Here is a 14223-nt window from a genome sequence, read left to right as displayed (position 1 = left end):
CACAATGACACTCGTATGTACTTTCAGCCGCAGATCTAGGCTCGAAGTAGGTACGAGGGTCAAAGTTTTTCCCCAATTTATTTTGGAGAGAAATTTACCATGCGTTTACCTGTCTGGCTCACACACTTTCTCTCGCTCTAGCACGTAAATATAGACGAGCTGTAGGCAAGATCGCGCTCATTTCTATTATGGCAGGGATATGGGAAGGTTCGTAAGGCTTATTTTCAATGAATGCTTCGATCGAGTATTAAAGTAAGTTACATCTTAAACCTAATACATAGTCTACCTAGATCTTAGGCTACCTACGTTGATCAAGATCTTTATTTTTAGCTATTACAACTTAAGTAAGGAATTAAATAGGATAACTTAGGGTCATCTAATGTTCGATCGTTAGGTACGTTCGGCCGGTGGGTCGGCTGTCGCCCACACTCCCCTCGTCGACTTGCTACGTCGACTCTGGATCGACCGGCAAGACAGCCAGCCTGGTCGTGGGTCTTGTGAAGATGCCTGCCTTCGTCCGCACTTCTGCGCTGCGAACGCCGCCATCTGGGCCCGTGTAGACTCGTTCAACTACGCCGCGGGGCCATACGTTGCGTGGCAAGGAGGGGTCGACGACAATGACTAAGTCGCCGACCGTTAGTGGCCGCTCGCCCGTTGCTGAGGATCGTCGCGGGGCGAGGGTGGGTAGGATCTCGCGCACCCAGCGACGCCAGAAGGAGTCGGCGAGTGCCTGGCTGACTTTCCAGGCTCGTCGGCTGATCTCGCCACAGGGACCAGTGAGGGGGGTTCCCGTGGGGCCGTGGAGCAGGAAATGGTTCGGTGTCAGGGCCTCGGGATCACGGGGATCGACCGAGACATGGGTGAGAGGCCGAGCGTTGACGCACGCCTCGGCCTCCGCCAGCAGAGTCGCAAGCACCTCTTCCTTGGGTGCTCGCGAGTGTAGCGTCGTCGTGAGGGCGGCTTTTACAGACCGCACCATGCGCTCCCAAGCGCCGGCCTGGTTCGGTGCGCCGGGGGGAACAAACCGCCAGTTCAAGCGATACTGCAGGCCGTACTGCTGCAGTGCGGGCAGCCATTCTTGGTAAGCAGCCCGTAGCTCCTTCGTGGCGCCACGGAAGTTGGTCCCGTTGTCGCTCCACATCGTGCGGGGCCAGCCGCGTCGTGCGGCCATGCGACGGAGCGACATGATGGCGGAGTCGGTGCTGAGCGAGTGCACGAGCTCCAAGTGCACCGCCCGGGTCGTCAGGCAGGTGTAGAGCGCCACCCAGCGCTTCTCGTGACGTCTCCCGATGGTAACTGTAAGAGGACCGAATAGATCTACACCAGTGTTTGTAAAGGGTCTACAAAATGGCTCTATGCGCGACAGCGGCAAATTTCCCATAGGCGGGGTACGTGGAGTCGCTTTTCTGATGCGACAGAATTGGCACGAGCTTGCGATCGCACGCACCGTAGGTCTCAAGCGCAGTATCCAGTACTCCTGTCTGACATCGTTTACCACGCGTTCGTTATTGGCATGGGCGGCTCGGCGGTGTTTTTGAAATATAATAAGTCTAGCCAACCGGTTTCGTCCGTGTAGTATGGCCGGCCTCTTGTTGATAGGCACGGGCGCGGCGTCGATGCGACCCCGCATGCGGAGCACGCCGTCAGCCGCCAGCTCGGGGTCCAGCTCGAAGAGCGCGCTGCCTTTCGTCAGGGGCTCGCCGCGGCGGAGGCTCCGGAGTTCGTCAGCGAAGTCTTCCTTCTGCGCTCTCTGCAATAACAAATGTTCGGCAGCCAGAATATGTTTGTGTTGTAAGGTCACCTTAGTTTTAGATTTCAAAATGTCAATGAATTGTAACATTCGTGCAGTCGCTCCCAGTAGACGATCATAACTTGAGAGTCGACTCGCATCAGGCAGCAGTGGCGAGTTAACTTCGCGACTAGCAAAACACTGCTTGACCTCCAATACTGCTAGCTCTGGTTCTGGCTGGTTCGAGGGTTCTTTTGGCCATTCTGTTCTCGGTAGTTTCAGGAAGGCGGGTCCTTGGAACCATCTGTGTGTTATGTCAAACTCACGTGTACTGTCCGCTCGGGTAGCGTCATCCGCGACGTTCTGTCGGGTTGGGACCCATCGCCATTGTTCTGGTTCTGTGAGTTCGGCGATCTCACCCAGGCGGTGCGAGACGAAGGCGCTGTAACGACGTGCGTTCTCGCGTACCCAATGCAGCGTCGTTCGGCTGTCAGACCACATTACGACTTCTTCGACTTCATACCTGTGTTGTTCTAGGATAGTTTTCTTCAGTCGGGCTCCGATCAGGGCTGACTGTAGCTCTGCTCTTGGTATTGAAATAGCACGCGTCTGTCCCACTTTAGCCTTCGCTGCGATCAGACTGACGTGGATCTCCCCTCGTCTTTCGATACGCCAGTAAGCGACCGCTGCGTAAGCTTGTGAGGAGGCATCAACAAAAATATGGAGGGTTCGTCTCACCATTTCCATAGGCCCGTAGTGACGGGGAATGCGCAGTCTGCCGACGTGTTCTAGCGCTAGCAACCATGTCTGGAACTCCCTGCACTCGTCTGGCGGCAGCGGGGCGTCCCAATCCAAACCAAGGCCCCAGAGTCGCTGCAGCTGGATCTTCACTGTAATTGAGAAATAGGATATTATTCCTAACGGGTCATAAATGCTCATTACTGCGCTGAGAGTTTCTCTTTTCGTTGGAGCCCTTTTTAGATTTTTAACTTCACTGGGGACTCGAATCATGGTTGTGTTAAAGCCGAGGTGGTCTGTTCTTGCATCCCAGGTTAAACCCAATACCTTTTGATCCTTATCACCGATGAGTGTGGGTGTGTCAGTCCGCAGTTCCTCCGGGATCCGTTCTAGGAGAAGCGATGAGTTACTGGACCACCCTCGGAGATGAAATCCTGCCTGTTCGTGGCAGGCGGTCACCTCTTCAGCGCTGGCGATGGCCTCTGCTTCGTTCTCATAGCTTGAAACATAGTCATCCATGTAATGATTTCTTACTATGTCTTCCAAGGCCCTCGGGTAGCGGTTCTCGTGAGCATAAGCATTGTAATTTCTTACCGAATGTGCGAGGAACGGGGAGCTCGCGATTCCAAACACCATTGACTTCATTTGGTACACATCGGGGACGCCATCTCGGCGCTCTGCACGCCACAGGAACATCTGCGAGTTTCTGTCCTCTTCACGGATCTGGATTCTCAAGAACATCTCTTCTACTTCTGCAGTGACTGCAAACGCACCTTCCCTGAAGCGTAACATTATACCTAACAGTGATTGTAACATATCTGGCCCTTCAAGAATGAAATTGTTCAGGCTTTGCCCTTGATTCAATGCTGCTGCGTCGAAAACCAAACGAATCTTCTTTGGTTTGTTCGGGTTATGGACAGCAAAATGAGGAAGATAGTATGATCTTGGATCTGGGCCGGGTTCACTTACTCTCTCAGCATATCCCTTCCTGAGCAAATTATCCACTTGCGCAGTATATTTAGCAGCGAAGTTGGGATCCCTGTCCATTTTTCTTTCTATCCCGCGCAGTCTTGTTAGGGCCATGCTGTAGCTAGGCGGGAGCTTGGGGTCGTCCTCGCGCCATAGCTGCCCTACTTCGTATCTTGGGCCTTCTGGTGTACTCACATGCTTTACAGTGTCGTTAAACAACTTTTGTGCTCGCTCATCCTGCGGGTGCACCTTGTCGATCAGCTTTATCCCCAGGGAGTCTGTTTCAAAATATCGTTGCAATTGTTTGTTTAACTCACCGTCTCGTTCACTTGCTTGTGAGAGATGCAGCACTCGTTCAGCTTGTCGCGGGTTCTGCGGCGCGCGTCCATATATTAACCAGCCAAGGTCTATCCTAACTGCTGCGGGTTCATTCTTCGAGCCAACACGAGCTTCTAGTGGGAATATGAGGTGCCAGTTGTCTGAGCCGATGAGAACTCGAGGCGTGGCGGTATCATATGTAACCTCTCGCATGCCCCTCAAGTGTTCTTACCGTTTGATCAGTGATTTAGGTACTCTTTGAGAATTAATGCCTAGGTTCTTAATAGTTCTAAGTCTTACTAGGTGTGTATTCTCTCCGGTCAATCCGCGTATCTGCACCGTCACACGTCGGCTGGGTTCGACAGTCGACATGGGCCCAATCCCATTGATGTGTAAAGGCATGTCAACACCCTCGGCACCCACAGCTTCGGCTATAGAGTCTTCGCACAGACTAATGGTAGATCCGTCGTCGCAAAGTGCATAGCATTTGATCTCTCCTGCGGGCCCATATAACATTATAGGTATTACCTTGAGCAGTACATCCGATGGTTCCAGATGCTCGGTGTTTAGCACGAAGTGGCGCGCTGGCACCGGTGGTGTCCGCTCTCGTTCTGTCGTCATGAAGGTGTTCTGTGCGCGCTCGGGCTCGATGGGCTGACTGGCGGGCGTCACTGGAGGCTGTAGTTCCCTTCGTAGGAGTGATTCCCTTCGTAGGAGTTCAGGTTGATCATGTAGCAATCGGTGATGCGGGTGCTGGCATCCTTGCACTCCGCATAGACCTGCTTGGCAGCTGCCACGCCTGTGTTTCCTATCGAGGCATTTAAAACAGATTTTATTATGTTTTGCCCAGTCCCACCGAGCCGTGACACTCATATCAAGTAGACGTTTACAACTTGTAGTCGTGTGCACGCCACCACAGCACAGACAAGGTTCTGACTTGTCTGTGGTAAACGTTTGCACACGACTCGGGAACTTGCGGATCACTCCACCGGCTGCCAGAGGGTTAGATGCTGGGGCGCGCCGGGCTCCGCGCCTGTCATCATGGGCAGGCGGCGGCGCGCTGTGACGAGTGGAGGCTCCGCGCGCATGACTGTACTGCAGTTCCTTATCACTGATGTCGAGCAGGAAGTTGACCATGAGCGAGAGTTCGCTCTCGGCCTTCTCGAGCTTTTCTTCCGCATACTGGCACCAGCGCGATCGCACGTGAGGAGACAGGCGTTCTGTAATTTCACGAATAAGGAACGGATTATCTGCATACACTCGTTTATCGAGACTAGTGAGTGTAGTCACAATGTTCACCACTTTTATAGAAAAGTCATTTAAGTCCACTGCACTTGGCCCTAAATTTGGCAACTTGCGTAGTTCATTAAGTGCTTTGTCTATTAAAAGGTCCGCTCGACCGAAATTCTTTTTTAACACACGTATTATTAAGTCTGGTTCAGCCACAGACGCCAACAAATGTAGTACACACTCTTTTGCCTCTCCCTTGAGACAGTGCCTCAGACGGGAAAGGTTCTCCCAGTCTGAAAATTTGTAACGCTCGGAGCTCTCCGTATAGGCAGTATAAAATGTTATCCACTCACTTGGAATGCCGGTAAATATCGGTAGATCGTATAATTGTTTCGTTGTCGGTCTGCTGTTCAGTGCCACCAGTTGCGACATAACTTGTTCTAGACTTGCACTTGATTGCTCGCGCGAACCACACCTGCAATACGTAGCGCACTGACTTTTTCCACACACTTCATGTTGTTTAGGTTCCGACGTATATTCGCGAACAGCAGGCGGCGGCGCGAGCGGCGTGTGCACGCGTCGACTGCGGGGAACGGACTGGAATGGCGGCGCCTGAGGGCGTGGCTCGATCGGCGGCGCGCGCGCGGGCTGCGCGCACTGCGCAGGCGCGATGCGGCAAGGCGAACGCGGCGGGGAATAGCGGGCGGAGCGGGGCCCCGCGCCGTCCTTATCATTATCACTGATAATAAAGTTTTCTTCTAACCAATCATTAATTTTATCTATAGACTTGTTAGATGCACTGGATCTAGATTCACTTTTTTCAATTTCAAGTCGATTCATCTTGATTTGATGGTCGATCTCCATAAGCTCGCGATCTATTTCTATTTCACGGCGAGAAATCTCGAGAAGCTTTCTTTGAGATTCTTGCTGGGCCATTCGTCTCCGCAGTTCCACCATGGATGCGCGGGACGTCACGGATGCTCTTGAGGATCGATGGCATTCGTGTCGTACTAAAGCGGAGATCGAAGGCGCTGCGCGGGGTTCGTGGTTCAAGGTCATGTCCGCGCGCGCGGGTGAAGCCACTCCGGGGTCAGGGAGCGGTACCGATGGGCCAGGTTCACGGCCTTGGACTAACCTCTCTGTAGTCCTCCTCGGTGTCTTCGGATTCAGCGCCACCGATTGGGGCGTGGCCTCTCGTTCGCCGGTCGGGCAGGCCTGCTCGGCGTACGCGGCGCCTCCGCTGGCCGCGTCGCGAGCCGCTGAAGCTCTAGCTTGAGCTTCGCGGTGTCGTTCAAGCTGTTGGCGTTCCATCTCAGCTCGTCGGTCGCCGCTCGGGGACCGGATCGTCACGCCCATTTTGACATAATTTTCGTACACTGAATTTACGACTAAAAATACACTGCACTACTGACTGTTCGTATTATTTCAAAACGGCGGTCTACGGATCACAATTTAAAATTCGGCTTCGCGAAGGACCAAAGACTGTGGTCGATGCGGTCACATCCACAGGAGCGTCTTCGATAACTCAATTAAGTTTGTAAGCTATGTAAAGAAAACAGATCGTTCGGAAAATATATATCTCTATTTAAGTTCAGGTTCACAATTTGGATCAAAATTACACTTTTATTCGCGTTCTGGCTCTAGGTCCGTTCACAATTTTAACTGGATCTTGGTTCTGATCTGGTTCACTTAACTGATAAACTGGTAAACTGATTGCTGGTAAACTGATGCAAATTTTCTAAATGTATGGGCTTTTATATGATCGCCACGCACAGTTTTAGCCAATCACAGGTCAAAGTAGCGTATAATCGCGGCTCTCGTTATGGTAAGACCTTGTGAGTCGAGCTGTTAAACCCTTGTCACAGTAACTATCGCGGTGGACTCGAGCGCTGTGATTGGCTAATATTATTTCGTAAAAATGCACGAGCTTCGATTACGTTTGTACTTTGATTAGATTTTAATCTAGGTTTCCTACTTCAGGCTAAGTCGTGCGGCTATATAACCATATGTTTTTAGGTGTATCTAGACACGCTCTATACGCTTGCAATAGTTCAAGCAAGTGCATGATTACGGTTTAGCTACAAAGTCTAGATTAATGAGCTAGATCTATCCAAAATGATAATGTGCTAGGCAAATTATCTCATCCTGCGGTTCGAGGAGAAGTGTGAGAGCTTAGATCTTACCTAAGTCATAACCATTACCTTTTTCCACAATGACACTCGTATGTACTTTCAGCCGCAGATCTAGGCTCGAAGTAGGTACGAGGGTCAAAGTTTTTCCCCAATTTATTTTGGAGAGAAATTTACCATGCGTTTACCTGTCTGGCTCACACACTTTCTCTCGCTCTAGCACGTAAATATAGACGAGCTGTAGGCAAGATCGCGCTCATTTCTATTATGGCAGGGATATGGGAAGGTTCGTAAGGCTTATTTTCAATGAATGCTTCGATCGAGTATTAAAGTAAGTTACATCTTAAACCTAATACATAGTCTACCTAGATCTTAGGCTACCTACGTTGATCAAGATCTTTATTTTTAGCTATTACAACTTAAGTAAGGAATTAAATAGGATAACTTAGGGTCATCTAATGTTCGATCGTTAGGTACGTTCGGCCGGTGGGTCGGCTGTCGCCCACAAAAATATTTGGCTGTGTTTATTGTTCTGTTATTTTTCCGAACATTTCCCTAATTAACGGAAAAATACCTAACCAATTACAATGAAGATACGAAAAATAATCTTTGTTTTATATTTTAGGCTCAATAAAAGCACTGTTTTTCCACCATTCCGTAACAGAAGCCATTAATGGTTTAAAAATCGAATAACGTAGAAGCTTGCGTGTATTCTGATTGGTCGTGCGGTCTCAGATGAGTCCAGTATTAGTCCAACCATATTCTATTCAGTCGACTATGGATTTTTCGGTACGGGTAGATTAACTGGGATAGAAGTAGATACATTTGCATGCTTGTTCGTAGTCAAAATTTTACCGTTAACATTTTTAAAAACCCCTTCATTAAACTTTGCACTGTCACCGTTTCCATCTGAGACCTGTGTGCTTAATTTTTTTTATAACTGTCAGTTGATCGAGATATTAAGTTATTTTATTTTTATTTTTATGTTTCCACTAGTATATTCAATTGTAATTTATAGTAAATAGTAAGTTAAGGTGTAAATATTCATCACAATCTTGTATTGTTCTATGAATCTTATACTTTTAAACGAGCAATTCTTGTATATTTATTTATTTATTTATTTATATATATATTTATTTACACTGACGATCTCGGAAACCGCTCTAACGATTTCGCAGAAATTTGTTATGTGGGAGTTTTTGGGGGTGAAAAATCGGTCTAACTTATCCTTAGGTCCCGGAAAACGCGAATTTTCGAGTTTTCATGCGTTTTTCTTCGCGCGCCATCTCGTGTGCAGTAGTTGTACTGTTAAGACAGAATTCTTTCGGTCGATGTAAGTACTATTTATTGCAAACACTAGATGGCGACACAGGTCAAGGCTAAAACGAATAGAAAATACACTATTTGAGTTTTTGTGGCGAAATGCGCGCCATCTCGTGTGGAGTAGTTGTGTTGTTAAGGCTGAGAATTCTTTCGCTCGATTTAGGTACTATTCATTTTTGAACTAGATGGCGACACATGTCAAGGATACGAAACAGAACCGAGCGAAGCTCGGTTGCCCAGATATTAAATAAATAATAATCAGTTCGATGAACTAAGAACCTGTATGTCTACTCTGTTAACACTGTACTTTTAGATATTTAAAAGAACGTAGGTAAACAAATAATTTGTACATTTTCGGGTAATTACAACATTTGTCAGTTAACCGACCAAATACAAAAACCAAGCGGATTTATCACTGAGCGACCTGTCTTTAACTCTCGTTCTTATTCGGTCGTGTAATGTTTTCATGTACCCTCAACTAGCATAAGGAACCTTTCAGGGGAAGATTTTGTTTACATTTATTTAGGTATAGTAGGTAGTTTATTTAGGTAGGTATTTAACCTGGAGATACAGACTAAAAGTGGATGTAGGAATAACCGCCACCAGCATGCCCATAAACGGTCATTCGACCGCAACGTCTGCGGCGCGACGCGAAATAAACGCGGTCAGTGGTTACCGATTCACTACTCCAATATTAATGCTTGCAATCGAAATGAAGGCAAAATTAAATATACACTACAATTCAATGAATTTAGCCGTTGCACATCTATTCATAAAGCTTGTAGCAATGTTTCTGCATGCCTAAAATGTTATACTTAACTGATATACTCTAACAATCTGTATCAAACTAGATATCTAGGAAATAGGAATGACACCGCTACCGCCATGTCCATAAACGGTCGTTTGACCGCGACGGCTGCGGCGCGATTCGAAATAAACGCGGTCAGCGGTTAGTGCGGTCACCGTTGGACTACTCTCATATTGATGTCTGCTTTGGACTAATGTAGCTTGTATTTTTTTCTTTATGCTACACGAAAATGGTGGTTAAAACGTTGTGGTGTTCAAATTCTAATAATTTTGGTAAAAAAAAAAGAATTTGATATAGAGTCAAGGTGCAGTTGCTGTTGCCGTATACAATGTATGGTGACTATTTATCATTTAACAATTTAGCAGTTGTCAATCAACTTGTGAAAAGGCTATTCTATGTTTACTCATGCCTAAAATGGTACGCTTAAAATATAGGAACTAAACAATCTGTATCGAAGTGGATGTAGGAATAACGACGCCACCGTCATGTCCATAAACGCTTGACCGCGACGGCTGCGGCGCGACGCGAAATAAATGCGGTCGGCGGTCAACGATGAACTACTCTAATGATAATGCCTGCAATGGAAATGTATTATCAATCTAGGCTATTGGATTTTTAAATAAATTATTTACGAATTTATCAGATTTGCTCAATCTGGTCTAGGTACTATCAGCTGCAAAATTGCATGGCGAATTCATTCATAATTTTTTCATGCAATTTCGCAGCTCACTATTGCACAGAGAAATTATGAATGAATTGATAAATACGAGGGTCATGCCAAAAGAAATTAGATACTCAAAATTTACATACTTTATTCTTTATTACAGCTATCTATTTTTTCGAAGTATTCACCGTGAACTGGTATACACGTTTTCATCCGTCTAAACCACTTAGAAAATACCGATGACCACTCTTCTTTAGACACCTCAAAAATTTCGTAATTATACGCAGCCAACGCATCTTCTTTGTTCTCAAATCGCCTTCCTTTTAATTTTTCTTTAATTTTAGGAAAAAGATAAAAATCACAGGGGGCTAGGTCAGGGGAATATGGGGGGTGGGGCAGAATAGTCACGTTTTTTGAGCTGAAATAGTCAAGTGTTCTAGCGGAAGTGTGCGGGGCAGCGTTGTCGTGGTGCCAGAGCAGGTGCCGGGTTCCTGACTTCGGCCACTTGTCACACCAAGCTGACAGTACTCTTGGGGCACAAACTGTCACATACCATTCTGAATTAACTGTCTTTTGATCTTCTAGCACTATTGTAGCAATATGTCCCGTCTTGCAGAAAAATGAGGCAACCATTTGTTTTTGTGTGCTTCGGGTTCGGCGACATTTTGTTGGCGTCGGCTCATCTTCAAAACACCATACTGTGGACTGTCGCTTTGTTTCGGGATCGTAGTTATATAGCCATGTTTCGTCACCTGTAAGTATATCATATACGTTTTTGTTCTCGCCTGCGTCGAATTTATCTATCATAAATTTGCACCAATCCACGCGACGGTCTTTTTGTAAATCGGTGAGCTTGTGCGGCACCCATCTTGAACAACGCTTATGAAGAGACAGTTTACTATGAATTATAGTTTGCAATGCTGCTGATCCAATGCCCAGTTCACGCTCGAGCTCTACATATGTAATTCGTCGGTTCGCACGAATATTTTTTTCCACAGTCTTTACATTTTCTTCAGTGACTGCGGTTGGCGGCCGTCCGGTCTTCGCCTCATCTTCAAAGCTCTCCCGTCCTCTTTTAAATTCAGCAAACCAATTGAAAACAGTTGCACGTGAACACGCAGACTCTCCAAAAGTCGAGACTAAAAGTTTAAAACACTCTTGAGGTGTTAAACCTTTTTTAAAGTCATAATATATCATAACACGAAAATCACGTCGAGTAAGCTCCATTGTTGCGGAAAATTCCCGCCAAAATTATTTAGAAAAAAAATAATTAAAAAAGGAATCCTAAGAATTTCCAAGTGTTCCATTTTTAAATTTATAAGCAGATAACCTACCTTTACATTGGTGTATAACTGGCCAGTATCAATCAAATGACCATGGAGTATCTAACTTCTTTTGGCATGACCCTCGTATGCCATGCACTCTTGCAACTTACTGTACAAGAGACGTCTAGATTTCACGTGATGATGCTAAAAAGGGCCGCCTGATGGACACCACATAAGTTTATGACACAAATAATAGGCGACTGAGATAGGTACTTATACGTGATAGGTAGGTACGTGGATTTATAATATAATTATATATAATTATAAGGTTGAGAAATGCGGCCTTAGTTATTTGTACACGGAATAAGCTCGTGTACTCGTGATCGCGTACTATTCTTGTATGAGTGAGATATGACAGGTCGACTGTTCGCGTTTTTGATAGGCGGTAACTGTGAGGTAACCGAGAGGGGGTGGGCGGCACTTTCAGCGAGGAGCGGGAGTGGTCATACTGTACGATAGTACTCTTTATTATATTGTGATATCACTCACTTTATTATCACTTGGTTTTATTAAAGTTTATACATAAAAACGAATAGTAGTAATAGTAATTAGTAATAGTAATCCATACTTCCATACTAATATTATAAATGGGAAATCGTGTGTGTCTGTTTGTTTGTCCGTCTTTCACGGCAAAACGAAGCGACGAATTGACGTGCTTTTTTAAGTGGAGATAGTTGAAGGGATGGAGAGTGACATAGGCTACTTTTTGTCTCTTTCTAACGCGAGCGAAGCCGCGGGCGAAAGCTAGTAATATTATAAATGGAAAAGTGTGTGTGTGTCTGTTTGTTTGTCCGTCTTTCACGGCAAAACGGAGCGATGAATTGACGTGCTTTTTTTTAAGTGGAGATAGTTGAAGGGATGGAGAGTGACATAGGATACTTTTGGTTTCTTTCTAATGCCCACGGCTTCAAAAGCTAGTAGTAGTAATAAAGCTAAATTATAAGCAATTATAATAACTAACCAACTGAAATATCAGTTCTTGACTTTTTATAAATAGGATCTTAATGGTAACATCACGTACTAAAATATTAATGTAGGTAGTTTCATGTTCTAGAAACCTACATTTATAAACCTGTCAAAGCAACATGAGTCATCGTCGAAAGTAATTACTGTGAAAAGTAAATTATTGTCACATAAACCTATATTTCGAAACCTAAATTTCATATAACAGACATTAATGTCATGTAGAACGCAAATTGAGAACATAATTCAAAATACACTATGATTTATTTCTGTTTGTAAGTTGAGTAGGTACATTACAATGATACAGTCAATTGCATAAATATTTAATGCGGACTAAGCGTACTAATTCATAAACAGATTTACTTAATGAAATGAATGAAAATAATTATCGATGGCGCATTATGAACAAAAGTTGACAAATAAGTAAGTACCCTTGCATGAAAATTCGGCCTATTTAAATGGTACATCGAACCTCGAACTAACTGGTCAATTATAACTTACACTGATAAAACAATACTCTTTATTGCACACCTCACATAGTTGATAATATTATAATGAGATCGATAATTGCATAATGATTCATTAAAAAGTGCTTGTAACTAAGGCTGACAAGATTATACCTCTAGTAATTTATGATTTCATTGCATAATTTAACGAGATATCAGCTAAGAAAATGTATAATCTGTAAATAGCTTGAAAGTCTGCAGAGCTTGAGTTAGTCGCCAAGGATCATGAAAAGTGGAAGATTTTTCTGAAACTCCTATGTCCTTAATGAGATAATCACATCATCATCATAATAAATTGGTTAAAGAGAACAAACGGACACAAGAAAACATTATTGAAAGGTACAACAAAATACACGTGTCGCTAGTAGTATTCCGCGCCTTCCAGTCAATTAAGTGAATGGATCAAAGAAATGAAGTTCGAACATCAGTGTGATAATACCGATAATCGAACGCAATTCAACGTTTCGTGATTTTCGGATGCCAATGGAAACGCGCAGTCTCCAGGCGGGGGTCGTTGACCTCCCGCGTCGCGGCATTCTATGGAGTTTTAATATTGCGAGGAAAGACGAAATGCGGGACGGAATCTTGCGAAAATTGTGCTTTATGTGTGTGCGTGGCAATTGGGCTGGAACTGATGGTTTTCGATGCTCGTTATTTTGGCCATTTTGACACTTGTGTCAGAGTTGTGTGTGTATTTCGCTGTTTCTAAGGCTGTTGGTAGGGGCATTTATTTGTGCGATGAGCACAGATATTTGTTTCAGAGTTCTATTATATTTATCGCTACCGTACCTACAAAAGCTTTCTTGAGCTTAACGTGGGGCTTAGTCAATATGTGAAAGAAAGTTGTATAATTTTTATATATTATGTATTTTCATAGTTTGTTGGTGCGTAACAATATAGGGAGCTTGCCTATACTTACCTTCACCTTAATCCATTTCAATAAGGTGAAAAAACATGTCCATATTAATGAACTCCACAGTACCTACTGTGCTACGCACGGAGTTCCCATTTAATTCTATAAATACGAACTTCGACTCTATCCTCTTAGAAATAAAAGGGAAGTGAATATCTTACGCACTCAGCCGGTTTAATGGCAGCAAAAAATGTCTGCGACGACAATTAGCCTTCACAGTGCCTTAAAAAGATCGTAAGATGGTAGGAATTACATGGCGCTTATGACTTTTTTTAGAAAATGTCTTGCCTTGGAGTTAATTTTAGTTCGGCTTTTATCTTGTCGCCAAGCGACAAATTGACATTTTTTGCTGCATTTTACAAGCTACCTTTATATGTAGTTAGGTACTTTATACTTGCGCGTACCTACGCAATTTAAGAATACAGAATGAGCACGAAGGTTTACACTTTAATACGTGTAAACACCCATGCATGTGGCAGACGTAGGTAAACCACAAATTATGTAAATTGTTCTTTTTCGTTGCATTTTATTCTTATCTATATATTTTGGAATACTCCTACGCGAGGAGTTCCGATTGGTTCCGTTGCCGTAGTGTGTATGTAGTATAC

The 14223-nt window shown here is 44.8% G+C and overlaps 3 protein-coding genes across 3 annotated transcripts in view; 1 reads left to right on the top strand and 2 right to left on the bottom strand.

The window, feature by feature from the left end:
- LOC125230399 overlaps positions 1–14223 on the top strand; it is a 144917-nt gene that overhangs the window by 88359 nt on the left and 42335 nt on the right. The gene's annotated exons all lie outside the window — the stretch shown is intronic.
- LOC125230632 lies at positions 687–3967 on the bottom strand. The gene is made up of 2 exons (XM_048135849.1): positions 1560–3967; positions 687–1296 (listed from the first exon to the last, which is right to left on the bottom strand). Exons 1-2 carry the CDS (start codon positions 3965–3967, stop codon positions 837–839), a joined length of 2868 nt encoding a protein of 955 aa, XP_047991806.1. The 3' UTR covers positions 687–836.
- Positions 3983–7615, bottom strand: LOC125230633. Its single transcript, XM_048135851.1, has 2 exons — positions 5338–7615; positions 3983–4974 (listed from the first exon to the last, which is right to left on the bottom strand). The coding sequence occupies exons 1-2, from the start codon at positions 6338–6340 to the stop codon at positions 3983–3985; spliced, it is 1995 nt and encodes a 664-aa protein (XP_047991808.1). The 5' UTR covers positions 6341–7615.

This window comes from Leguminivora glycinivorella, chromosome 10 (genome assembly GCF_023078275.1).
Source record: "Leguminivora glycinivorella isolate SPB_JAAS2020 chromosome 10, LegGlyc_1.1, whole genome shotgun sequence".
NCBI classification, from domain to species: domain Eukaryota; kingdom Metazoa; phylum Arthropoda; class Insecta; order Lepidoptera; family Tortricidae; genus Leguminivora; species Leguminivora glycinivorella.
The sequence above is the reverse complement of the archived record's forward strand: the minus strand, read 5'-3'. Positions and strand labels throughout refer to the sequence as shown.

What these genes read in the sequence shown, in the direction of transcription:
- LOC125230632 (XM_048135849.1), bottom strand. Translation starts at nt 3,967, where the DNA reads ATGCGAGAGGTTACATATGATACCGCCACGCCTCGAGTTCTCATCGGC. An exon ending in ATACTACACGGACGAAACCG is followed by an intron (nt 1,297 to 1,559) that starts GTTGGCTAGACT and finishes GTCCTCTTACAG; the next exon opens with TTACCATCGGGAGACGTCAC.
- LOC125230633 (XM_048135851.1), bottom strand. Translation starts at nt 6,340, where the DNA reads ATGGGCGTGACGATCCGGTCCCCGAGCGGCGACCGACGAGCTGAGATG. An exon ending in GATATTTACCGGCATTCCAA is followed by an intron (nt 4,975 to 5,337) that starts GTGAGTGGATAA and finishes GTGAAATTACAG; the next exon opens with AACGCCTGTCTCCTCACGTG.